At 53.2% G+C, this 27,561-nt stretch overlaps 1 protein-coding gene across 9 annotated transcripts in view; it reads left to right on the plus strand.

The window, feature by feature from the left end:
• The window catches only part of ABLIM2 (actin binding LIM protein family member 2), a 144,371-nt gene that overhangs the window by 38,755 nt on the left and 78,055 nt on the right, over positions 1–27,561 (plus strand). For all 9 annotated transcript variants that reach the window (XM_064365527.1, XM_064365536.1, XM_064365530.1 and 6 more), the window contains exons 7-9: positions 9,185–9,272; positions 15,687–15,745; positions 27,092–27,169. In XM_064365527.1, coding sequence (XP_064221597.1) covers positions 9,185–9,272; positions 15,687–15,745; positions 27,092–27,169 — 225 coding nt within the window. The remainder of the gene's footprint in view (positions 1–9,184; positions 9,273–15,686; positions 15,746–27,091; positions 27,170–27,561) is intronic.

The following is a 27,561-nucleotide window of genomic DNA, read 5'->3' on the forward strand; positions in this document are numbered from 1 at the left end:
TTTCTGAAGGGCAGAGGCCATAGCGACTTCTCAGGCCCCCAACTTCTCTTGCTCAGAAAGAATACCTATTTCTCATAAAATAAGCCAAAGCATTTGTAATGTCACCCCCTTGGCTAACTGCTGCTGGCACCTAGAAGTCATCCTTTTAGATTTTGCACACGTGCAGATATACACATACACAGACACACAGACATGGAGAGATATACACATGCATGCACACAGAGATATACACACACATGCACACAGAGATATACACACACATGCACACAGAGATATACACACACATACACACAGAGATATACACATACATGCACAAAACATGGACACACGGACACACAGGCTGCACACACAACACACAGAGACATACACAAGCACACAGACACAAACATACAGAAAGACACGACAGACACACTCAGATACACAGATATGTATGTAGACACACAGCACATAGACATATGCACAAACACACAAGGACACAGATCACATACACATATAAGACATGCAGACAACACAGAGATACACACAAACATGTGAAAATAAACACAGATGACACACACAGCCAGCACATAGACACACAGAAGCACACAGAGGGACACACAGACAACATGCATGGACACTTACACAGACAGCACAGACACAGAGAACACATGGACACACACACAGACAACATGCATGGACACTTACACAGACAGCACAGACACAGAGAACACATGGACACACACAGACAACATGCATGGACACTTACACAGACAGAGCACACAGACACAGAGAACACATGGACACAGACACACAGACAACATGCATGGACACTTAGAGCACACAGACACAGAGAACACATGGACACACACACAGACAACATGCATGGACACTTACACAGACAGAGCACACAGACACAGAGAACACATGGACACAGACAACATGCATGGACACTTACACAGAGCACACAGACACAGAGAACACATGGACACACACAGACAACATGCATGGACACTTACACAGAGCACACAGACAACAGAGAACACATGGACACAGACAGACAACACGTGGACACACGGACACAGAGACTACACATAGCAACACACAGACAACATACAGAGACACACAGACACACAGACAACCAAGACAGCACAGACGATGCCCACACAGACAGTACACACAGACACACAGAAAGACATCCACACAGACACATAGGAAAAACACGAGACACACAGACACGTACACGCGCACGCCCTTCGCCGGATCGCTGTGTTCCTGCCTCGCCTCATGCTGGCGGCACAGCAGAGCCCCTGGTCCTTCCCGTACATTCTGGCTGTCGTGTCCCCCCTTGCGTCCTCTGGTCCCCAGGCAGTGCGCTCCTCACTGTCTTTGTGCAGAACCCTCCAAGCCTGGACACGCTGCAGCGCGTGTGAACATCCGCAGGTGGGATCCTGACAGAGCCTTTCCCAAACTGAGAACCCTCTGGCCCTCTAGGGCCGCTCAGGCTGGTCTGGGCACCTGTTCCCTTGTTCAGAACGTCCCTATTGGACAGCTCCTCTGCCGGTGCCACTGCTGGAGGGGACGCCGGGGTACAGCAGAGACCGAGGCTGGTAGGCCAAGCTCTCCTGACGCTCATGTCCTAAAGGGAGCTGGGTAGAGAGGAAGAGGGAGCGGGAGCCAGGAGTGAGTGTGCTGGACAGGCGGGGGCTAAGAGGAGCTGTGTTCCAAGGGGCAGGGAAGGTCTGGGGAGGGCCCCTGATCTCGAGGCCTTGCTGGGCGTTGCTCAGAGTGGGGCCCTTCTTTCTGGGATGCAGTGGCCCCTGGGGATTCTGTCCTGGCCACCGAACACCCCCGGGGGATCCCTGCTCATGGCTTTCATTTGCTTTTCTATAAATTTCTATTGTCTGTGCATCATGGTGATTAGGTCTTTTAAGATCTGGACTCAGTTCTGGAAGTTTGAAAAGGAAACTAGAGCTCTGAACTGGGCCAGTGACTGTGGGAGGAGCAGCTGCCAGGAGCTGCCTGATCTAGGGAGGCGCAGCCCGCAGGCCCAGTCCCTGCCCTCTGCTGGGAACTGGAGCCTGGAGCCAGTGGGGATGGAGCCAGGGGAAGTGTGGCCGCTCTCCGGTGGGCAGAGGAGGCCTTTGCACCCGGATTCCGTGGTTGGATTCAGGGAAGAAAGAGGCCGCCTGCCTCAGGTGCGAGGGGCTCATGGCAGAGGGGCTAATCCATTCTCCAGAATCCCAGAGAGGTGGCTGCTAGTTTGCCTCTGCTGAGAGAGGAGGAGTTTCTGGAGGTGGGGCAGCATGGGGGCACCTCCGTCCTGCTGGCCCTGCTCTGTGCGTCACAGTGGGGTGTCCCTTAAACCGCTGCCCTCTGACGCAGCACTGGCTGAGGACCTGTGGTCACCCTGAGCCAACACCGGCTGTGGGTGCGCCTTCCTGGCACCTTGTTCTGCCTTATTAAAGGTGACAGCCACCCTGCAGAAGGCGCAAGGCGTCTTCCTAGAACCATGTACTATATGGCTGCTCGTATATTTTGAAATCCGAGCCATCTTGGGCCTCACGCGGGAGGGTGGGACTTCTGCCTGCCTGGGGAGCCCTGCACCCACTGGAGGGTTCAGGCACTCCCTGGGCGGCAACTGGGAGGTTGTGGCCCATGTGCTGATGACTGGGGTGGCCCGTGTGCCGATGACTGGTACGCCCCGGTCACTGTGAGAGAATGGGAGTGACAACGGGAGTGATACCGGGAATGAGGACACTAATTTCCGACTCCATCAGCCCATCGATGACCACCTGTGACCCACTGGTTCCCAGCGGGAAGTATAGGGTAGGGATGGGGTGACCTGTGCCATGCTGGTACCTTCCGGCTGAATGTCCTCTGGAATCACAGAGCCCGGTTATACTACCTGAGAGGGAGGGACAGTCCTCTCCGTCTTACACACGGGGACACTGAACCCCAGCACGTGACACAGCCTGAGTCACACAGCCAGGAAGGGAGAATCGAGGGCTGGAATCTGTCACCTCCATGGCTTTGGCCACCAGCCTGGGACAGGCCTGAGCACCTGCAGGCACATTACCGTGTCTACTTGACAGCCTCCTGGTGTCCCCCAGGGCCTGGGGACACAGGTACTCCAGCCCTGCCTCTCCACCACAGGTGGATGGTTATAGAACATGGGGCATCCTTGAAATGTGGTGTGGCTGTTGCCTCTCACACTTTATGAGGGGCCCCAACTGAGAGCGAGGGTGCCAGCTGCTCCGGCCACACCCCTGTGCCATCACTGGGAAGGGTGCAGAGCTGGCCCTGGCTCAGACTCGGCTCTGACTCTGCTATGCGGCTTCTGGGACCCCAGGCTGCTCCTCTGTGCCACGGGCCAGGCCGTGGCGTGTACAGCGTGTAGAGCGTGGAAGGCTTCCATCTCTGCTCGCAGTGTGCCAGGAGCTCTGCCTCCCTTCCTTATCCTCTGTCTGTGCATTGGGTGTGGGAGGAGGGCTGTTGACAGGGAACTGGTGAGCTGAGGATGTGGGAAATTCTATGCTCTGAGGCCCAGGACCTGCAGGGGCTTAGGCACAAACGTCCCTGATTGTCCCCAGGGCCCATGGCATCTTCCCCGGAGGCAGCATCCAGCCCACCTGCTTTGGATCCTAGCTCCTCATTCTCTCAATGATACTGCCTTGGGTAGGCCTCCTTGCCTCCCTGAACCTTGACCTCCTGCTCTGGAAAACAAGGATAGACAATAGTGCCCACCCCAAGGGGCTGCCGTGGGGATGAACTTGAGGCGGGCAGAGCACCTGACACAATGCGTGGTATGTGGCTGGTAATTTAAAAGTTGGCCATTTGGGGATCAACTCTTCTTTAAAAAATTGAGGGCCAGGGGCAGTGGCTCCTGTAATCCCAGCACTTTGGGAGACTGAGGCGGGCAGATCATGAGGTCGAGAGTTGGAGACCAGCCTGTCCAACATGGTGAAACCCCGTCTCTACTAAGAATACAAAAATGAGCCGGGTGTGGTGGTGCGCACCTGTAATCCCAGCTACTCAGGAGGCTGAGGCAGGAGAATCTCTTGAACCCGGGAGGTGGAGGTTGCAGTGAGCTGAGATCTCACCACTGCACTCCAGCCTGGGCAACAGAGCAAGACCCCGTCTCCAAAAAAAAAAAAACAAAGAACAAAAAAAAAATTGAAGTGACGTTCACGTAACATACAGTCACTGTTTAAAATGTTCAGTGGCATTTGGTGCATTCACAATATTGCGCAGCTTCCAGTTCTCTCTAATTCCAGAACTTTCTCGTCACACTGAAGAAACCTCACCCCCATAGGCAGTCACTCCCCATTCCTTCCTCCCCCAGCCCCTGGCAGCCGCTCACCTGCTGCTGTCTCCATGGAGTCGTCTGCTCTGGATGTTCCAGAGAGAAGGAATCCTCTACCCATGGCTTCAAGTCTGGCTTTCTTCACTGTGCACGTTTTCAGAGCTCGTCCATGTTGTAGCAGGATCAGCGCTTTCATTCCTGTCCGTGGCTGAATGACACTCCCTGACGTGGATACACCACAATTTCTTCTTCCATGGTGGACGCTGGGGCTGTTTCTACCCTTTGGTTGTTATACAGAATGCTGCTGAACATCATGTACAGGTTTTTGTGTGGACCTGTTTTCTTTCTTTCTTTTTTTTTAGACAGAGTCTTGCTCTGTCACCCAGGCTGGAGTGCAGTGGTGTGATCTCATTTCACTGCAACCTCCACCTCCCAGGTTCGAGCGATTCTCCTGCCTCAGCCTTCCAAGTAGCTGGGACTACAGGCACCCATCACCATGCCCAGCTAATTTTTGTATTTTTAGTAGAGTCTGGGTTTTGCAATGTTGGTCAGGCTGGTCTTGAACTCCTGACCTCAGGTGATCTACCTACCTCAGCCTCCAAAGTGCTGGGATTACAGGCTTGAGCCACCTCGCCCGGCTAAGTTTTCATTTCTCCAATTCTTTTCTCTTTGTTTTGCTTAAATTCCAAGAAGTGAAATTTCTGGCTCCTGGTAATTCCGTGTTTAACTTCTTAACCAACAAACCGTTTTCCACAGTAGCTGCACCGCTGCGTCCCCATCAGCAGTGCAGGAGGGGCCTGTTTCTTGACATCCTCACTGACACCTTTGATTTTCCGTTTTGTGGTATTCTCGTAGCTACCCTCATGGGTATGAAGGGATGTCTCCTGTGGTTTTGATTTGCATTTTCTCTTGTGTCCGACTTCCTTGGCTTGGATCAGTTCACCAGCATCCTCCATGTTGTTCGTTCAGGACGTGAGGGTGCAGTGTGTGTTAGTCCATTCCTGTGACGTGTAACTGAATGCCTGAAACTCCTGGGTAATTTATAGAGAAAAGGATCGATTTCCTACAGTGACGGAGGCTGCGAAGTCCGGGTAGTGGGGGCACATCCTGTGGCCGGTGGGAACTTTCTGCAGAGTCTCGAGAGGACGCAGGGCATCCCGTGGCAAGGGACGGAGTGTGCTGGCTGGCTCAGACCTTTCCTTTCTTCCGAGACACCAGTCCCGCTCCCACAATGGCCTATTAGTCCATGAATGGATCCGTCCATCCTGAGGACAGGGCCTTCACCGTCCACCCCCCTCTTAATGGCCCAGCTCTCAGTACTGCCACAATAGTGATTAGATTTCAACATGAGTTTTGAAGGGGACAAACAGTCAAGCTGTAGGGGGGAGCATGTGAAGAGGGGGTCCACACCCCGGGCCTAGGATCCGTGCCAGGACTTGGGGACGGCCAGGCTGTGGGTTGAGAGCCTGCAAGGCAGACTTACCACCTCCGGCTGTGTGACCTCGCTCAAGCTCTTCTGCCTCTCTGTGCCTCTTATGGTAAATGAGAGTAACAGTGTACCCATAGCACTGCCACAGGGACTCAAGTGTGTGACGAGCTATGGAACGAGCTGTGGAGGCGTAGCCACTGCTGCTGTGGAGGGCTCAAGCCCGTCGCCTTAGAAACTGTCCCAGCAGCGTTCTCTGTGGATTCACTTGTGGGCGTGCCGTGTAGACAGCAGGGTTTGTGTGACCTGCAGGGTTGCTTCCTGTCCCCTGTGGCTGCCACCAAACTCCTGCTGTTAGAGGAAGTCAGCATGAAGCAGAGGCGCCTGGATTTGGCAGGTGTGAGGACGGGTCACAGGTCACAAACCCAGGAATACTCGTTATGAATGCAGTGAGCCCGCAGTTGACAACTGTGACGTTGATGCCTGGTGACTTTTATTTTTAAAAACACAGAGCTGTCTCCATCTCTGATGTACACTTAAGAGTGCTGCTCAGACCGCTGGGTATGTTAATAATTGTGATCAGTGAAACAATCGTTTCACCCACATTCTGGGGTCAGATGCTGAGGCGTGACCTGCTGTCCAGAGAGATCCCCGTGCCTGGTGCTCCCTGAGGTGGCCCAGGTGCCAGGCCCTGCGCTTGAGAAGCTGGCCATCTAGTGGGGAAGAATACACCCAAGTAATCGCCAGTGTGGAAATGGGGCTGTGAATGCCCAGATTAGGGAAGCATCAGGGAGAGCTCCCGAGGGGAGGTGGCATGTAGGCCGAGATGGCAGTCAGGGTGGCAGGGGCGGGGGAGTTGGGGGGCTGCTCCATGGAGGGGCCAGCTGGTGCCGAGGCCTGGGCCCTGGAGGGCAGGCGGGACTGAAGTCAGCCTCCTCACCTGGGGGAAGGGCCCCTTTGCCGGAAGACATTCGTGGCCTGGAGGCTGGCAGAAGAGGCCACACCAGGCTGTGTGCAGGAGAAAAGTCTTGAGATGGAGTCTTGCTCTGTCACCCAGGCTGGAGAGCAGTGTCGTGATCTCTGCTCACTGAGACAAATACAGGTCCCGATGGTGGGGACTGGTCCTTCCAGTATCCCCTGTGTACCTGTGCGCAGGGCGTGCTGTGTCCATGCCGGGTCCTTCCGGTATTCCCTGTGTACCTGTGCGCAGGGCGTGCTGTGTCCATGCCGGGTCCTTCCGGTATCCCCTGTGAACCTGTGCGCAGGGCGTGCTGTGTCCATGCCGGGTCCTTCCGGTATTCCCTGTGTACCTGTGCGCAGGGCGTGCTGTGTCCATGCCGGGTCCTTCCGGTATCCCCTGTGTACCTGTGCGCAGGGCGTGCTGTGTCCATGCCGGGTCCTTCCGGTATCCCCTGTGTACCTGTGCGCAGGGCGTGCTGTGTCCATGCCGGGTCCTTCCGGTATTCCCTGTGTACCTGTGCGCAGGGCGTGCTGTGTCCATGCCGGGTCCTTCCGGTATCCCCTGTGTACCTGTGCGCAGGGCGTGCTGTATCCATGCCGGGTCCTTCCGGTATCCCCTGTGTACCTGTGCGCAGGGCGTGCTGTGTCCATGCCGGGTCCTTCCGGTATCCCCTGTGTACCTGTGCGCAGGGCGTGCTGTGTCCATGCCGGGTCCTTCCGGTATCCCCTGTGTACCTGTGCGCAGGGCGTGCTGTGTCCATGCCGGGTCCTTCCGGTATTCCCTGTGTACCTGTGCGCAGGGCGTGCTGTGTCCATGCCGGGTCCTTCCGGTATTCCCTGTGTACCTGTGCGCAGGGCGTGCTGTGTCCATGCCGGGTCCTTCCGGTATCCCCTGTGTACCTGTGCGCAGGGCGTGCTGTGTCCATGCCGGGTCCTTCCGGTATTCCCTGTGTACCTGTGCGCAGGGCGTGCTGTGTCCATGCCGGGTCCTTCCGGTATTCCCTGTGTACCTGTGCGCAGGGCGTGCTGTGTCCATGCCGGGTCCTTCCGGTATCCCCTGTGTACCTGTGCGCAGGGCGTGCTGTATCCATGCCGGGTCCTTCCGGTATCCCCTGTGTACCTGTGCGCAGGGCGTGCTGTGTCCATGCCGGGTCCTTCCAGTATCCCCTGTGTACCTGTGCGCAGGGCGTGCTGTGTCCATGCCGGGTGTGCTGTGTCCATGCCGGATCCTTCCGGTATCCCCTGTGTACCTGTGTGCAGGGCGTGCTGTGTCCATGCCGGGTCCTTCTGGTATCCCCTGTGTACCTGTGCGCAGGGCGTGCTGTATCCATGCCGGGTCCTTCCGGTATTCCCTGTGTACCTGTGCACAGGGCGTGCTGTGTCCATGCCGGGTCCTTCCAGTATCCCCTGTGTACCTGTGCGCAGGGCGTGCTGTATCCATGCCGGGTCCTTCCGGTATCCCCTGTGTACCTGTGCGCAGGGCATGCTGTGTCCATGCCGGGTGCTGTGACCAGCCAACATTTCTGCTTTAGTAGAAACGCTCTGCTTTGTGCTTTCTTCTCCGCCTAATTCTCTGGGCTCTTCCTCCTGATACACAGAGGCTGCCTTGGGGCTGTCTTCATCCCTGGAAGGCACAGGACAGGGAAAACTGGATGCTCAAAAATGACATTTCAGCCCTTTACTTACCGATTCAGGAAACTAGTTACTACAAATTCAAATTTAGGTGGGGATTAGGAAAGCTCTTCCCATTTCAGGAAAGAGTGAGCCTCAGATCTAGCAGCGCGTTTAGCAACAGGCAGCTGCGCCTTGCCCTCGGGTAGGAAGTGTGGCTCTAACATGCTGGTGAATACAGCGTTTACGGGAATTTTTTGTCTTTGGTTTTTGGTTTTTGCAAAAATAAGCCAAACCAGTCAATGTAATTTATTTGGGTTATTTCAATATTCGAGTTTATAATCTAATCTAATAAATTTTAAGAATGATAAAAACACAATGCTCGTTGAACACACTGAGCAATACAGAGCTTTGAAGAGGAACGTGTTGATCCTTTTTTGCCCACTCCTCTAATTCCTGCACCTGGGGAAATGTGTTCTCTTTCCCTCCCCTCCCTCTGCCCTTTTCCTTCTTTCCTGCCTATTAAACTCTCCACTCCTTAAAACTGCTCCTTGTGGTGGAGGAGGCTGACCCCTCATGGACTGCCCTGGCAGGGAGCAGCCCACCTGCGTGGGGTGGGCAAGTGCAGCCTGGACTCCCCCTGCCTCTCCATGGGGTGCCTTGGACAGCCCGAGGGCACCCCCTGGGAACAGGCTCTGCTCAGGGGTCTTGGGTCCCGGGGTGGGGGCTGGCCCTTCCGGTGTCCCCTGCGTACCTGTGTGCAGGGCGTGCTGTGTCCATGCCGGGTCCTTCCAGTGTCCCCTGCGTACCTGTGCACAGGGCGTGCTGTGTCCATGCCGGGTGCTGTGACCCAGCCGACATTTCTGGCTTTAGTAGAAACGTTCTGCCTTGTGCTTTCTTCGCAGGCGGGGGAGAAGCACTTCCACCCTTCCTGCGCGCTATGTGTCAGGTGCGGCCAGATGTTTGCAGAGGGCGAAGAGATGTATCTTCAAGGTAAAAAATAAAATGTGCTGTTTGGTCCCCTAGGGCAAGGAACTACTCTTAAGAGGTCCACACCATGTGCTGGGTGTGAACGGGTTGGTTACGGCGTCGTCTTGCTAGGTCACGAGCAGCCGCCCAGCCACAGTGCGGAGCTGGCAAGGCAGGGTGGGGCACATGCCAGGACGGCCTCCTCTGCCCACCTTGTCTGTCCAACAATCTCAGGCAGCCCGAGACCAGCAGGAAAGGAAAAGGGCCAGGCCAAAGACCAGAACCCAGAAGTGCTGGCTGCTTGGCTCCAAGTAGCAAAGCTTAAGCAAATGTGGCCTGTTAACATCCATTGCCACGTTAGGCCCCTTCTAGAAAGCCGCCCCAGCTCAGGGAGTCCAAATGAGGAGTTTGAGGTGTTTCCTGCCCCAGCCACCCCGGTCTGCTGTGACCCCTCTGTCCACAAAAGAGGTTGGTAGCAAGGTCCTGAGGGCCACTGGCAGGGCCGGAGGTTTTCTTCCAGGAGCAAGGGAAGAGCCAGCCCCACCGAGCATTGGTGAAAGGAGAGTTTGGAGGGAAACTTAGTGGCTTTCTAACGGGCCTCAAGGGAAATGCCCCAAGCCATTAAAAATCACTGCAATCAGCCAGGTGCAGTTGCTCACACATAGTAATCCCAGCACTTTAGGAAGCTGAGGCAGGTGGCTCATGAGGTCAGGAGTTCAAGACCAGCCTGGCCAAAATGGTGAAACCCCGTCTCTACTAAAGGTACAAAAATTAGTTGGGTGTGATGGCAGGCACCTGTAATCCCAACTATGTGGGAGGCTGAGGCGGGGAATTGCTTGAACCTGGGAGACAGAGGTTACAGTAAGCTGAGGTCACACCACTGCACTCCAGCCTGTGTGACAGAGCAAAACTCCATCTCAGAAAAAAAAAAGAAAAAATCACTGTTATCACAAAGGCAGGGTGTCCTGTGGGCTGCCAGACTGAAGATCACAAAGGCAGGGTGTCCTGTGGGCTGCCGGACTGAAGAAAGAGCGAGGCTTGATGACTGGTCACCTCTCCTCCTCCCAGGTCAACCCTTTTTAACTCATTGCTTCTCATTTTCACAATTAAATTAACTTTGATGGCGGCATTCGGCTACCCTTTATATCTTCACAATGCAGGGATCCAGTGGCAGGGGAGGAGGGAGGCAATGACTCTTGTAGGGGGAAGACATGTAATTTTCTACCTTTTATCGTTCTTAGTTGGGACAGATCCCTGTAACAAAAGGCAGATTAACAAGAGAAGGATGAACAGAAGCTTATTGACACGTGCACCTCGTGTATGCTCCAGAGGTAGCCCAGAGAAATGAGGACACGCAGGGGCAGATCTCCAAGAGGCAGCTTTGGGGTTTCTCTTGTTTTTGTTTTTGTCTTTTTGAGACAGAGTCTTGCTGTCTTGCCCAGGCTAGAGTACAGTGGCAAGAACTGGGATCACTGCAACCTCCGCCTCCCGGGTTCAAGTGATTCTCCTGTCTCAGCCTCCCAAGTAGGTGGGACTACAGGCATGCACCAGCATACCTGGCTAATTTTTTTTTTATTTTTAGTAGAGACGGAGTTTTACCATGTTGGTCAGGCTGGTCTCAAACTCCTGACCTCAGGCAATCTGCCCACCTTGGCCTCCCAAAGTGCTGAGATTACAGGTGTGAGCTACCATGCCCAGCCATCCAAGAGGCAGCTTTGACCTCAGGCTGAGACAACAGCATTCCCTACAACAAAGAAGAAAGGGTGTGGGGAGGCACAGTTATGTCGAGACGGGACAGGAGGGGACCTTAGGCAAGGGGGGCAGTGCTGTGCATCTTCTCTGTGGAGAAGAGACCCCAGGGACTTTGGGTCATCCTCATCTTCCTGGTGCAGAGAGGAGACACCCTTAGAGATGGAGGCTCCCTTTGGAGATTTCGATTCCTCTTATAAAATGGTCTCTTCTACTCAGTTTTCGGTGCTTTTCTGAGTCTGCTGTTTCCCCCAGTAATCAAGTCGAAATAACCCAGTAATCAAGTCAAGATAATCAAGAGGGGTATGTCGGGGCAGCACATTCTGGCCTCCTAGTCCTGTTTGGGGTGGCATGTTCTGAGCCCCGTCACTCTCCTCGCAGACAGGCTCCTAGAGTTGCACTTCATCTTATCATGCTGACCACCCCCTTATGTATTGCTTATTCATTCCCTGAGCCCTCCCTGCTAAAGAAAATTATCCTGGCCCTCGTTAAAACCAGTAAGGAAGACACTTCTGGACTTTGTAACAGGAGTCAGGACCATCACAATGGAAAAGAGAGGGGGTGAGATTCTGAATGGCAGACAGTGGGGACTGCAGCCGATGAGTAGGGGTGGGGCAGCGGGTGGAAAGTCGCTGGAGGTGCTGGGCTTCTTGCTGAACTGACCCCACGAGATGCTCGCTGAAGACGGGGTGAGGACTGAGACTTCAAGGAAGGGATGAGGAACTCAATCAGAAGTGGAGGGAGATGAGGCTTCTAGGCCCGGGGATTCTGCCAAACTGATTTTGCAGGATTCTCACTGAAACTGAGACTACATGGGTTGTGAGGGTGATGGTGGCGGCCTGCGGAACGGTGGAGGCCTAGTTGAGAAGAGGGTTCAGAGGTCACAGGGGCACTGGTGGGACAGGGGCCGTGTGTTGCAGTGCAGCCCCCAGGCCTGATGATGGACTGGATGGGGCAGAGGGGTCCTGGCGAGGGGGGGTCTGGTATTGAGACTTGGTCTCTTTAGCCACAACTCCCTCTTGAAGATTCTGTCTCCAGTGCTCCCAGAGGCCAGCTGGGCCCGGCTGAGTCAGGGAGACTGCTGTCAGAGCGTCTGCCGTGCAGTCCCCTGCAGGCTGCTGAATGACCTCATGCGGCCATCGTCACCAGGCCGTGGGTCACACAGGCCTCCCTTTCTCAGGCTGAACCCAGCGAGGTGATGTCAGACAGGATAGCCTCATCCCCGGTGTCGCCTGTTCCTTGAGTATCTGCTCGAGAGTCCATCAAAGGGTCCTTTGGGACCGTCCCAGCAGTGCCAGGCTGTCTGGGTGGGGGACTTGCTCTGCATGGGGCATGGCCACCACAGTAAAGGGTGCCCTTAGATAGCAGGGCCCAGTGGACGCTGAGCACAATGGCCTTGGGACGGCAGCTGGGGGACACAAGTTCACATCAAGGGTAACCTCATCTCAGGAACAAAGGCACCCTTCAGGACTGGCTGAGGCCGGCCCCTGCTTCTGCTGTGAGGTTCTGTGGGATGTCAAACCCAGGCCCATTCCCTCTCCAGATTTGGATTTCTCAGTCTGAATGATGACAGGTCAGACCAGCTGTGCGGCTTTCAGGCTCTGCTCCCTGGCACGGGTTTCCTTGGGGCCCCCACCCTGCCTGGTCATCCTGAGACCCTCTGTGTGGCCTCCAGGGATGACAGGGCTCTGTGCAGATATTATTTGGCAGACAAATCCTGCTGCAATAAAAGCTCTGAAAAGCCTAGGTCCCAGCGACCCCCGTGGTCTCCTGGGCGACGAGGCAGCCCAACCCTTGCAATGCCACCACTGCTCCTGCCATGGACTTTCCCGAAAACATGGGGTGGGACGTTAGATCCCACTAATTTGTAAGATGTCCATATTAAAATAATGAGATACTCATTTTTCTCACTGGGGTGACAAAGATGAAAAGAAAGTGTGAGCCCCATGTTGGTGAGAAATTCTTACGCAGCTGATGGGGTGAAAATTGGGAAATTGCCAGAAAAATCTCAGGAGCCCTAAACATGACCCCACTCCTTGAGCCAAGACTCCATTTCTAGGAATGTGTGCCAGTTGTGTGCAGTGGAGCCCCTGCAGCATCATTTAGAAATAAATAACACATGAGAAAGATCGGGAGAGGAGGCTGGTGCAGGGGCTCAGGCCTGTAATCCCAGCACTTTGGGAGGCTGACGTGGGCAGATCACCTGAGGTCAGGAGTTCACGACCAGCCTGGCCAGCACAGCGAACCCGAACCCTGTCTCTGCTAAAACTGGTTGTGGTGACGCATGCCTGTAATCCCAGCTACTCAGGAGGCTGAGACACAAGAGTGTCTTGAACCTGGGAGGTGGAGGTTGCAGTGAGCTGAGATTGCACCACTGCACTCCAGCCTGGAAAACAGAGTGAGACTCTGTGTTAAAAAAAAAGAAAAGAAAAGAAAAGAAGATCAGGAGAGGAGTAGAGAGGTAAAATTCTTGTCTATCCATGTTACATAGCCCTTAAAGTTGCATGTTTTGATATTTAATGAGGAAATGTTAAAGACGTTTTTAAGCAAATATGTAGGATATGAAATTGTGTCTGTAGGCTGGGTGTGGTGGCTCACGCCTGTAATCCCAGCACTTTGGGAGGCTGAGGCAAGCAGATTGCTTGAGTCCAGGAGTTCAAGACCAGCCTGGGTAACATAGTGACACCCAATCTGTACAAAAAAATGAAAAATTAGCCAGGCCTGGTGGCATTTGCCTGTAGTCTCAGTTACTTGGGAGGCTGAGGCAGGAGGATTACTTGAGCCCAGGAGGTGGAGGTGGGGACTGCAGTGGGCTGTGTTTGCACCACTGTGTGCCAGGCTGGGTGACAGAGTGAGACCCCGTCTCAAAAAAAAAGAAGGAAGGAAGGAGGAGAGGACAGGAGAGGAGAGAGAAATTGTGTATGTACACTGAACCCCTTCCGTTTATGGGTCCACCTCTACTAGAAGGCAGCCAACAAAAAGCGGGTGAGAGATTAGAAGTGATTTTCATTTTGTTTATACTTTTTTTTTTTTAAGATGGAGTCTTGCTCTGTCGCCCAGGCTGTAATGCAGTGGTGCAGTCTCAGCAACCTCCACCTCCCAGGTTCAAGTGATTCTCCTGCCTCAGCCTCCTGAGTACCTGGGATTATAGGTGCCCTCCAGAATGCCTGACTAAATTTTGTATTTTTGATAGGGATTTTGCCATGTTGGCCAGCCTGGTCTTGAACTCCTGATCTCAGGTGATCCGCCTACCTTGGCCTCCCAAAATGCTGGGATTATAGGTGTGAGCCACCATGCCCGGCCCTATTACTTTATGGTCACAACATTTTTTAAACTTATAAACAAGAAATGTTTATATATACTCACACACATAATATCCAATCACCATCTCTCAGAGCTCTTGAGTTGCTGCTGTGTCCCCAGAAAGGAGATTTGATGAAATCCACATGACCCAGAAGGCTTTGTAGGCAGGAGATTGGATAAGTTTCTTCATTCCACACACACTTTTCAGCCCTGACTATGTGCCAGCCTGTGTGGCTTGCTTGTAGGATACACGAGTCAGCCACAGCCCTCACCTTCGTGGGAGCAGTGGGTGAGAGATGGAGACACAGCCATGCAGGTGGGTCAGGCTGAGGTTCAGAGAGGCCCCAGAAGGAGCAAGTGCCCCAGGTCCTGAAGGATGGGAAGGTGGGCAGGGAGAGCTGACATTTACTGAGTCCCCCATGCACAAGAAGGGTTGCGCTAATGCAGCTAACATTTGTATACAACAAAGCACTTTTCTGATACTTTTTATTACCTCTGCTTAATTTTACGTAATTCACCCAGTGACCTGACAAGGTAGAATTCTTATTAGCTCTATTCTTTGGTGGAAAAATACCAAAGACCTGGGGCAGGTAGAGGTTGAATTAGAAAAGAGACCAGAGTGCCAGGGATGTTGGGGGTACTTGGTGCTGGGTGACCGTGTTATGTTAATGGTAGTGGCTATTGACATGGGCGGTTGGACAGAGCTGACAGCTAGAGAAACTGAGACACAAGAAGACTTGGAGACTGAGTAAATTAGTGACAGGGTGAGCCTTGTGTCCAGTTTGAGCCTTATGCCCGGCTCCCACCGAACATACCCCATGCCCTAAGGAGCAGGCCCACTTCCCAACTGAGGTTCTCTCTTCCCACCTCTCAGCTTAGAGCCCTGTCCCCAAAGTCCTCTCCCCAAGGCTGGCTCCCACCCAGGTTGCAGCCTCAGCTGTCTGCAGGCCAGCCCTGCCATTGCCCTCAACATGCAGGCAGCCAATCCTACATCCTAGCCAGGGAACCTCCTCTCTGGACTTGAAACCCCTTCAAATACCCGCTCCTCAGAGAAGAACCTTCCAGCTGCCCCAGGCTGGGTGAGATGCCTGCCCCCCAGGCTCCTCAAGACTCAGGAAGCAGTTAGTGCACAGCAGCGCGTTTCCCTGCCTATTTCCTGCCTCCATCCCACAATTGGGCTCTGAGCCCCTGGGGGCGGGGACTGTGATCTGGGCACCCCCTGCCCAGCACTAGCTCCAGCACAGAGAGGACGCTCAGGGCCGCTTGGAGGGTGGAGTCCAAGTGTATGTCTGTGCATGGACCAGCTCCCTACTCTGTGTTTCGACACAGGCCCCTGCAATGTGGGAAGTAACTCTAATCACTTCCCTGTTGGGAATTTGTCAACAGGCTCCTCCATCTGGCATCCAGCGTGTCGACAAGCAGCCAGAACTGAAGACAGAAACAAGGTTGGTGGCATTGACTGGTGTCTCTGATGTACTCTTCGCTGCTCCCGCACAACCTTTGTTCAGTGAAGAGGACACTGACCAGGTCCTACAGGCTCATTGTCCAGTCCCACGGGCGGCAGGATGGGGGCAAGGAGGCGGGAAGGGGTAAACAGGTAGACTGCTGAGCAATGGCGCAGATGGAATAAGAGCATCTTTGTTTTCTGCTTATATCACGGATGCCACAGGCTAGGTAATCTGTTTAAAAAGAAATTAATTCAACTCATGGTTCTGGAGGTGGGGAAATCCGAGAGCATGGTGCTGGCATCTGGTGAGAGCCGCCCCGTGGCAGGAGCTGGAGAGAGGGTGAGAGCTCCTGAACAAAGAAAGAAGAGGGGGCCAAACTCCCGAGATAATGAACCCACTCCCACAGCATCAGTCCATTCATGTAGGCGGAGCCCTCATGAATAACCGCTTCCCGAAGTGTACATACACTGAACCCCTTCCATTTATAGGTACACCCGTACTAGAAGGCGGCCAACAAAAAGCGGTTGAGGGATTAGAAATGATTCTATGTTTATTTATACTTTTTAAAAGGTTTCTATAATTTTTAATAAGGGACATCTATTACTTTTTTTTAAGGCAGTCTCAGTCTGTTGCCCAGGGAGTCTGCCACAAGGGACACCATGTTTCCAGCACGAATTTTGGGGTGCACATGGCAAAGAGGCATCTAAGAGCCTTCGTTGACTGGCCTGCTGACCTTTTCATTCATTTCATAACTCCCGGACCACTACAGTGTGAGGGGGTCCCAAACAGTCCCTAAGACCACCCTCACCTCTGTGAACTTCGAAAATCCAAGACAGGTCTCAGTTAATTCAGAAAGTTTATTTTGCCAAGATTGAGGATGCGTGGCTGTGACCCAGCCTCAGGAGGTCCTGATGACGTGCGCCCAAGGTGGTCTGAGCACAGCTTGGTTTTATGCATTTTAGGCAGATATGAGGCGTCCAACAACACTTGCAAGATGAACATTGGTTTGGTCTGGAAAGGCGGGGCAACTCGAAGCAAAGGTGGAAAGACTCAAAGCGTGGGAGGGGCTTGCAGGTCATAGGTAGATAAGAGACAAATGGTTTCCTTCTTCTGAGCTTCTGGTTACCCTCTCCGAAGGAAGCAGTCAGATATGCATTTATCTCTGTGAGTAGAAGGGCGGCTTTGAATAGAACGGGAGGCAGGTTTGCCCTAAGCAGTTCCCAGCTTGACTTTTCTTGTTAGCTTAGTGATTTGGGGCAGGCCTGGCTGGTGCTCTGTGACCCGAGGGTGGTCTGTGGCCCCGTCTGGCTGGTGGTCTGGGACCCGAGGGCACCCCTAAGGCCAGCAGGTCAGGCTGTGTCCTCATGCCGCTGCACATCTCAGCAACCCCTGGCCTCCTACTTCCTCCCAAACGTGGGGTGTCCCGGACGCCTCATCCAGTCCACCAAGCATGCTACCTTGGGGGTCCTGAGTGACTCCAGTGTCCTGTAGCAGCAGGTCTGGGCTTTTGTTTGAGCAGCTGTGCCTGCAGGGAACAAAGTGGGGTGTTCAGAGTGTCTCATGGGGTTCGGGACAGCACTCAGACATAGGCCCGTCTGGCGAAGCTGCAGGATGCCCAGCATCCAGACCCCTTCTGGAAGGGCAGCTCCCCTGCTGGCCGGCAGAACAGGCAGGGCTGGAGGCCTGCACGGGGGCTGGCAGGGGCCCTGGCTTCCCACCTGTGTCCCTGATGGTCTCCTAGTGGCTCTGCTTTTGGCAGGGGAGGGGCCCCAGGGGAAGTCTGCCCTTTTCTGCCTTCCACGGTGGCAGAAGAGTCATGCAATGAAATCCCGCTGTGAACTTGGCCAGGATGGCAGCAGCCAGCTGGCACATTGTGAATTCCGTCGTCCTCTCAAATGGCTGATGCGGTCCTTGATTCATTGTACAAGCTGCCCCGGGGCTGCCCTGGGTCTCTGGGTCTCTGGGATGAGCGAGGCAGCAGCCCTCCCCTCAGCAAGCCACAGTCTGTGACCCCGAAGTGACCACAGGGCCTGCACCATTTGTGAGATCCTTCCATGCCCACCGATGGCCTGTGGAAGGGACCCAAGTGGGGAGCCTCTCATGCTGAGGCCACCAAACCACACTGTGGCTTGCACGTGTGCACGGGGAACACCAGCCTGTCTCCCGATGATACAGCTGCGATGAGTGGAGGAACCAGGTTCTTCGTCTCAAGTTGAATTAGAAAAAACGACACGAACACATGAGGAGTAGTTTTAAGGAGCAGAGAGTTTAATAGGCAAGAAAGAAGGAAGAAGGAAGAAGCGCCACTGTACAGAGACAGAGGGAGTGCGGTGCCTATACCAGCCAGGTATTTATAGAGGCTGGAGGAGGCAGTGTCTGATTTACATAGGGCTCAGGGGATTGGTTTGACCAGGCATGTCAGTCACTAGCCCTGGGAAAAAGCTGGCCCTCACCCTAGCCTTTTAATATGCAAATGAAGGGCGCGATGTCCCACGCTAGTGGGGATGCGTGGGGGCGGCCATGCTGCCAGGAACATGTGGGGCAAGGGCGAGAAGGCCGCGGGAATCACCATGTTGGGTGGACCCAGCCTGGCTCTAAGAGCTGCTTTGAAAACAAAAACTTCCCAAGGACCCCTTTTCGTCTCTATCTGCCTAAAATAATTTCTTAATAACTCCTACCACCCTGAGACTGACCAGGGCTAGGAAAGGGAGCTCCACAGCCACAGCCAGGTCCCCTCAACTGCAGGGGAGGGAGGCCGGTGCCAGCTCCCAAGTCCTGGGCCCCGCTGTGGAGCTGGCCATGGGACCTGCAGGAGGCCTGACTGGCCAGGCCGCAGCAGCAGTTCCACCCTCCTCACTGATGCCAGCCCGTGCTGACCTCCGGGTCACTGACCCAGCGGGAGGGGCCTCACTTAGTTAGCCCGGATGCTGCCAGCACGAGGAGGAAGGAATCCTTGTGCTGGGGCCTGTGCGGGCGGTGGCGCTTCCTGGGCTCTGTTTGCAGTTGCTTTTGAAGCAGTTGTTTTTAACAGAGGCTAGTTGGCCTCCACCAACGCATGGAGGTGGTGCATGAGAGCGACTGGCCTCTTAGCACCGTCTCAGCCTAATGGTTCTGGTACACATCTCAGGTCCCCTTGGGCTAATTGTCCCAGTGGACCCGGCACTTTCTGGCCTGGGGGTGGGAGGGAGAGCTGTCCTGGTCTGTGCTGTTCATTGAGTGGCAGGCGCCATCAGCCTCACTGGCTCTGGGAAACCCACACCCAGGTGGAACTGGCTTCTCCCTGCTACCTGCCAATCAAAAGGAGAAATGACTCCGGTCCTAGCTCCTCTGTGCTGGCTCCTGGGGGACTCCGGGACCCTCACAGGTGCCAGCCTATCCCTGTCTCAAGCACCCGGCCCAGGCAAGGTCGCCATAGGGAGGAGGGGGCACTCACTGTCCTCCCCAACCTGGAAGGGGGTCCTGATTGCCTGGCTGCCTTTTGAACATCGTGGGGATGGGAGCTCCTGAGGACAAGGACCTGTCTATGAGAAGAGTGAAACTTTAAGATATTGGAAGAGATTCATTGTGAGTCAAATATGAGTGGTCATGTCTCATGACACAGCCCTCGGGAGACCGTGAGAACAGGTGCCCAGGATGTTTGGGGTGCAGCTTGGTTTTAGACATTTCAGGAAGACATGAGACACCAATCAAAATACATGTAAGATTTACATTGGTTTGGTCCAGAAAGTGGGACAACTCAAAGCAGGGGCTTCCAGGTTATAGGTAGATTTTAAAATGTTCTGATGGGCCATGCACGGTGGCTCACACCTGTAATCCCAGCACTTTGGGAGGCCGAGGCAGGTGGATCACTTGAGGTCAGGAGTTCCAGACCAGCCTGGCCAATATGGTGAAACCCCCACGCTACCAAAACTAAAAATCTTAGCCAGGCATGGTGGCATGTACCTGTAATCCCAGCTTTTCAGGTGGCTGAGGCACGGGAACTTCTTGGGACAGAAGGTGGAGGTTGCAGTGAGTCGAGATTGTGACAGTGCACTCCAGCCTGGGCGACAGAGTGAGACCCTGTATCAAAAAAATAAAAGTAAAATGTTCTGATTAGCAATTGGTTGAAAGAGTTAAGTATAGAAAGCAATGTCTGTTGGTGGAGACCAAGGTTTTGTCATGCAAATGAAGCCTCCAGGTAGAAGGCTGTAACAGACTGTACAGAGAGCAGACTGTAATGTTTCTTTTCTTTCTTTTTCTTTTTTTTGCAAAACTTTGTCTCAAAACAAACAAAACCTTTTCTTTTCCCTCCACACTTGATACAAATGGTTTTTCACCTGCTTATCTACAATTTCCATGCCATTCTCAGGAAAAGTGAATTACAAGGCTGAAGCAAAATTGTAGAGGGCAGGATTTGTCTGGAGGCTCCTTCTTCCCCCACTTTCTGTTCAGGAGTTTTCTTTGAGAGCATCTAGAGCTGAGAGCCAGAGTATTCTGGATTCCTTTCCCATCCCATCCAAAGCCCAACCTCCCTGTGCCCAAAGCATCGTGGTTCTGCTGTCTGCTATGACTAATTTGATTAATTAACTTTTAAAAAGTTATTGCTAGATGATAATATGTTAATATGCTAACATATTTGTCTTTTTTTTTTTTTTTGAAAGAAAGAAAGAGAAAGAGAAAGAGGGAGAGAGAACAGGAGTCTTGCTCTGTTGCCCAGGCTGGAATGCAATCTAAAAATAGGTGTTAAAAACCTCTTTTTTGCCGATAATTGTGCTTAACAGCGGAGACAGGAAGGAATAAGAGAAGAAAATAACAAACAGTCAACCAATATTTCATTTAAGTCTGTGAAATGCTATGCAAATGCTGAAGAGTGATTTACTTCCAATTATGTGGTCACTTTCAAAATAGGTGTAATATGATACTGAGAAAAATGTGTGTTCTGTGGACCTGGGGTAAAAAATTCTATAAATATTCACTGAGTTTACTTGTTCCAGGTCTGAGTTCAAATCATAGACATCCCTGTTAATTTTCTATCTCGTTGATCCATCAAATATTAACAATATGGTGTCAAAGTCTCCCGCTATTATTGTGTGGGAGTCCAGGTCTCTTTATAAGTCATTAAGAACTTGTTTATGTATCTAGGTGTTCCTATATTGGGTGCATATATATTTATGATCATTGACTCCTGTTGTTGCATTGATCCTTTTACCATTATGTAATGTCCTTCTTTGTTTCTTTTAGTCTTTGTTACTGTTAAAGTCTATTTTGTCAGAGACGAAAGTTACAACTCCTGTTTTTTTTTTTTCCTCTCCATTTGATTAGTAAGTCTTCCACCAACCCTTTGTTTTGAGTCTTAGTGTGTCCTTGCTTATAAGATGGATCTGGATACAGCGTACCAATGGGTTTTGACTTTTTATTCAATTTGCCTGTCTGTATCTTTGATTGGGGCATTTAATCCATTTAAATTTAGAATTAATCTTGATATTTGTGAGTTTAATATTGTCGTTTAATGCTAGCTGGCTATTTTGCCCATTAGTTGATGTGGATTCTTCATTATGGAGATACTCTTTACCTTTTGGTAAGTTTTTGGGATGACTGATACTGCTTGTTCCTTTCTGTGTATAGTGCTTCTTTCAGAAGCTCTTGTAAAGCAGGCCTGGTGGTGATGAAATCTCTGAGTGCTTGCTTGTTCGCAAAAAAATTTATTTTTCTTTCATTTATGAAGCTTAGTTTGGCTGGATATGAGATTCTGGGTTGAAGATTCTTTTCTTTGAGGATATTGAATATTGACCCCCACTCTCCTCTAGTTTGTAAGGTTTCTGCTGAGAGATCTGCTGTGAGTCTGATAGGCTTCCCTTTATGGGTAACCTGACCTTTCTCTCTAGCTGCCCTTAGAATTTTCTCCTTTATTTCAACCCTGGTGAATCTAACGATCATGTGTCTTGGGGTTGCTCTACTTGAGGAATATCTTTGTGGTGTTCTCTGTATTACCTGGAGTTGAGTATTGTCCTGCCTTACTAGGTTAGGAAAGTTTTCCTGAAGAATATCCTGAAGAATATTTTCCAGCTTGGATTCATTCTCTTCATGACATTCAGGTATACCTATCAAACGTAAATTAGGTCTTTTCACATAGTCACATATTTCTTGGAGACTTTGCTCATTCCTTTTTACTCTTTCTTCTCTGATCTTGTCTTCTCGTTTCATTTCATTAAGTTGGTCTTCGACCTCTGATATCCTTTCTTCTGCTTGATCAATTCGACTGTTAAAACCTGTGCATACTTCGTGAAGTTCTCGTATTGTATTCTTCAGTTGTTCCATTAATTCATTTATATTCCTCTCTAAATTGTCTATTCTCGTTAGGATTTTGTCAAACCTCTTTTCAAGGTTCTTAGTTTCTTTACATTGGGCTAGGACATGTTCTTTTAATTCACAGAAGTTTCTTATTATCCACCTTCTGAAGCCTAATTCTGTTATTGGAATACACTCGTTCTCCATCAGGCCTTGATCCCTTGTTGAGGAACTGTGATCCCCTGTAGAGGGAGAGGCATTCTAATTTTGGGTATTCTCAGCCTTTTTACGCTGGTTTCTTCCCATCATTGTGAATTTATCCACCTGTTGTCTTTGTAATTACCGACTTTCAAATTAGGTCTCTGAGTGGACGTCCAACTTGTTGATTCCCAGCACCAGAATCTGAGCAACCCACTGCGCCAGCTAAAACAGCGGCGTTAAGATTGATGGTGCTTTTCTGCCTGGGAATCTCCGGTCTGGCTTCCTTCTTGAGTCCCTTTTTCTATCAGCTATAGGCGACTCTGCCTTCCCGGAGCTCCAAATGTCGACCAAAAGGGGACCCAGTCCCGTTTACTCTGCACCAAGAACCGCCGTGCCGGCCACAAGAGTTGCGCTGGCGACCCATGGGGCTCCTCTGCAGGGAGTCTCCTAGTCCGTGAGCAACAAATATTCATCTGAAAGTGTGGCGTCCTCTCGTTCTCTGCACTTTCACTGGGAGCTACAATCCTGAGCTGCTAGTAATCAGCCATCTTGGATCCTGAGAGATCCAAGATGTAATGTTTCTTATCAGACTCCAGGTCTGCCATGATGTTAAATGCTGGTCGGCTTTTCCTGAATTCTAAAGGGAGGCGGGCACAGCGCGGCGTGTCTGACCCCTGCTTCCCATCGTGGCCTGAACCAGTCTTTCAGGTTGACTTCGGGGTGCGCTGGTGGAGTGGATGGAGTTCATTCAGATGGCTGGGGAACCCTAGCATTTAATTTTTGGTTTACAGACAGCATGTTAGACGTCCCTGGCATCGGGCTAGGGTGCTCAGCGGAGGTGAGAAGGATGTGGTCCTAGCTGCCCTGCCCCCACCCCCCGCCAGCAGGCGTTTGAGCACATGGTCACTCAACACACAAGCCATGAAGCACCTACTGTGTGCATGCTGAGGTGGGGCACCGTGAACACAGAGGTGAATAAGACCTGAGGGTCCCTGTTGTCAAAGAGCCTCCTGTCTGGTGAATGGGCAGGCTCCGATGTGCAGAGTGCTCAGAAGTGCCATGGCTAAGAGGGGCCCAGGCCCAGCTGCCCCTGGTCACAGACAGCTTCCTGGAGCTGCAGCTCATGACCCATTCTGGTTCTGCCTCTGGGTCCTGTGTCTGAGGAGCCAGTGATCTTCAGGGGACTGCATGTGGGTTTCAGGAGCCTGGGGTGGGAAGGGGGTGGCCCTGTGCCTGTGAGTAGCCCAAGATAAGCCCCAAGAACAGTGAAGGTGGCCACAGGGACAGCTCAGCTCAGAGGGGACCCTGCTCTGGCCAGGGGCTGGGTGACTGGTGGATGAAGCCTGGACTGGCCATGCTGGTCATGTGGGCTATGGGTTTCCAGGTGCTGCCCCTGGCAGGTTTCCTTTGGAAAAGCTGAGTGAGGCCTCCCCTGTGCACAGAGGCCTGAGTGGTGGCTACTATGGGTGGGAGCCAGGAGGAAGCTGGAGATCGTGAGGGCCATTGGGGAAAGCAGAAACAGTCTTAAGGCCAAATGCAGGGCTGTTCTGGCTGAATGGGAGCCAGAACGTCCTGGCAGTTCTCAGCAGTGGCCAAGGACGGTAGAGCAAGGCTTGGCATTGGAGTCCTGCTGTGGCTCCTCCCAGCTGTGCCTCCGCCCAGCTGTGTGACCTGGAGCAAGTCACTAGCCCTCTATGAGCCTCAGCCTCTCTGCTTTCGCATGGAGATGAGAGGGGTCAGACCATGTGACCTTAATGACGGCCTCCCCAGTGGCCATAGAAGGACAGCCGCCTCCCTGGGGCTGGCCAAAGCCAGTGGGGATGGGAGCGAAGTGAGCGAGCTCCCAGCCCTTCCATCTCTGTGGGTCTAAACAAGCCGCTTGTACCAGGGGCCAGGAGAACGCATGGGTATTGAGTTCCATTGCCAAGCACCTCTGTGCCATTGGCGTCAGGTGGGGAGAAAGCCAGAAAAAGCCCCAGCCTCCAACCGCTGGTGAAAATCAGGCCTACCCAGCTCCCTTCTGACTCCTCTCCTCCCATCACGGAGCTGGGAACGGAGCCCAGAGAGGGGAATGAGGATAGTGACCCGGCTGCACTGCCCACACCCCCTCAGACATGCAGAGAGCAAACCCCACCAACACTCCCTTCCTCCCATGTGTACCAAGGCACAGTCGGAGCCTGAGAGACATTCTTGTGCTGCTGTTGGCATGCTTAGCTTAAGGGAACTTTCTTCTAAAACACCCAATGTTCGTCTGCTTTGCAAAGAAGAGGCTTCTCTGTCAAGGTCATGTCCTGAGCCCAACTTGAGCTGAAATAATAGTGGGAAGAATTTTTCAGTGCTAAGCACCTGATGAGCCTCATCCCTGATCTAATCCTCAGAAATGAGAAGCCCCTTGAGGGAGGTGTTGCTAGGGATGGAGAAAGACGCTGAGACTGAAAGGGTATTTAATGTATTAATATAAAATGGATACTGCCGTCATGTTGGCCTGTAAAACATTCGACCTGGCCCAGGAACAGCGGGCACGGCACACCCTATGTCATATACCACAGAGCTAGCTGTCCACTTTGCAAACAGCAGGTGGTGTTGGGCCATCCTGGGCATCATTGAGGACCCAGCCCCTGCCATCCTCTAGAAATCTGGTCCCAGGGTACAGACAGACCCCAGAGTTGATGCCCATCTGGTATGTAGCACTAGGGCTGAGGGAGACCCAAGGAAGCTGGGCAGGCCTGGAGGAGGAGAAGGAGGAGGAGGAGGAGGAGGAGGAGGAGAAGGAGGAGAAGGAGGAGAAGGAGGAGGAGGAGAAGGAGGAGGAGGAGAAGGAGGAGGAGGAGAAGAAGGAGGAAGAGGAGAAGGAGGAGGAGGAGAAGGAGGAGGAGGAGAAGAAGAAGGAAGAGGAGAAGGAGGAGGAGGAGAAGGAGGAGGAGAAGGAGGAGGAGAAGGAGGAGGAGGACAAGGAGGAAGAGGAGAAGGAGGAGGAGAAGGAGGAGGAGGAGAAGGAGGAGGAGGAGAAGGAGGAGGAGGAGGAGGAGAGATGGAGGAGGAGAGATGGAAGAGGAGGAGGAGGAGGAGAGATGGAGGAGGAGGAGGAGGAGGAGAGATGGAGGAGGAGGAGAAGGAGGAGAGATGGAGGAGGAGGAGGAGGAGGAGTTGGAGGAGAGATGGTGGAGCGGTGGCGGCAGCTGCCAGGCTTAGGATGTGAGGGGGCCTGGGACATGGAGAGGACCCAGGCCTGTGAGCGGCGGCGCGTGCAGAGGCACTGGACAGGTGGCGGAGTGTCATGCCCACTCCCTCTTCTCCTTTCTGTCTAGATGCAGAATCACGTTGTTAGCAGTCAGGGTTGCCCAGGTGCCACCCGCATGCCTCAGAGTTGTCCTCCCACTGCCGTGTGTGGCCCCACATCCAGAACTGGTGTTGCCCATCCTCGCTGGCACACACTGAGGAGTGTAGGAAGCATTGACTGTCACCAACGCCAGTCCCCGCACGATGCCCAACCTGAGTCAGGCAGCTGGGGCTTCCCTGATAAAGGCCCCTGGCCCAGGTAGCTTGCACAACAAAAACCCACCTTCTCACAGCCCCGGAGCCTAAAAGGCCAAGCTGGGGTGGTCTCGCCTTCCCTGGCTCATAGATGCTGCCTTCTCCCCACACCTCCACGAGGCTGCCCTCTGTGTGTGTGTCCTGATCTCCGCTGCTCATAGAAACCCCAGGCACAACGGATTAGGGCCCACCCTAGTGACCTCTTTAAAAACCTGTCTCCAAATACACTCGCATTCTGAGGTTCTGGGTGTTAGGATCCCACCTACGAATGTTGACATAGATCAGCCCATCCACCGTGGTACCTCCTGCGCTGCGGGCACCGCTCCACAGATGGACCCCTTAGATGGGCGGAAACAGAATTGTTGTGGGTGGCAAGAAAAGGATCTTTTCAGAAAACAAGAGGTGGGGGGCTGCCGTGGGGGCTGTGGTCGGGGTGGGGGCTGAGGGGAGAGTGAGGGCTGAGTTCTCTGCTCCTGAGGCCTGGGGAAGCCTCTGTGGAGGTGGGCCCCTTTTGGACAGGGTGAATCGGAGGCATGGGGAAGCCAGACGGTGGCCCAGGAGTGAGGGCTGAACCAGGAGAGGGCCCTGCCCTGCAGGTGGGGAGGGACAGCAGGTGCAGCCAGGGGTGTGGGGACCACAGAAGGACTGTGTCTGCAGGGCTGGAAGGGGCTGAGGTGTGGGGAGAGGTGGGACAGTCATGAAAATCATCAGCCCAGGGGGCATAGCAGATGTGGTCTGGGAGGGAGGAGGGCCCAGGAATGGCCCCAGGCAGCAGTGCGCATACGGGAGAACACAGATCCCAGGTGTGATGGCAGCAGAGACCAGGACCAGCCCAGAAGTGCAATGGAGAGTCACCAGGGGCCTCCGAAGGGCCATTTCTAAGTTGTGTGTCAGGTGGGAACAGGTGCTCTTGGAGCTGAGAAAGGCCTGGGGGGCTGTGGGAAGGTCAGAGGGCATGGAGGACAGAGCTGGGGGCCAAGCTAGAGAGGGTCTTTAGGGTGACCATGACGGTCCCATGTTCCCGGGAACCTGGGCTGGTAGACTAAGCCACAGCAAGTCCCATAATCCTGGTGGAAAATGACACCTCTGAGCATACCCGGAGCTTGCAGAGTGGCTTAGCCTGCGTGTCACTCTGGTCCTGTGTGGCCCCCTGCATCTGTCTGATGCTAGCTTTTCAGTCATTCATCCAAGCCTGTGTGTTTATTCTAAGAATTCCTTCAACCCCCTTTAAACAGACACCCTTGTGCACCAGCATGGCTGCTGGACTGGGGCTTCTGACAGTCACTTCTGGAGGCCCCGAGTGTGGGTACCCGCCTCAGTCTCTTCTCTCTCTTTTCTTAGGAAACCAGAACTTCCTCAGAGAGCATCATTTCTGTCCCTGCTTCCAGCACCTCAGGGTCTCCGAGCCGTGTGATTTATGTAAGTCGGGGCCTTTTTATGGGGATGGCGGTGGGAGAGTGGAGAGAGAAGGGGGGCCACATGGCCGTGGCTGAGCTGGCCTCTGAGAGAGTTCCCCGAGAACTGTGGTCTGGGGCCTGAGGGACGGCCGTGCTCTCGTCCCTGCTTTGGGGCAGAGGTTGGTACAGACTTTATGAGTTTTGACTCAAAACCTGAAACACAGACATGTTCGTTTGACCCGACAATTCCCTGGGAACCTATCCACAACTATCTGATGACAAGAGCACACGGTGGTGTGTACACAGCTGTTGTTTATAGTGGGGCAGACACGTCACATCAATGGGTGGCAGGCAGGGCTTGCCAGGCACCCAGGCGGGACCCTGCAGGTTTTGTAAGTAATGGCGCAGAGCTGT

Source organism: Aotus nancymaae, unplaced genomic scaffold (genome assembly GCF_030222135.1).
Source record: "Aotus nancymaae isolate 86718 unplaced genomic scaffold, 86718_ANA_hifiasm-v0.15.2.pri h1tg000006l, whole genome shotgun sequence".
NCBI classification, from domain to species: Eukaryota; Metazoa; Chordata; class Mammalia; order Primates; family Aotidae; genus Aotus; species Aotus nancymaae.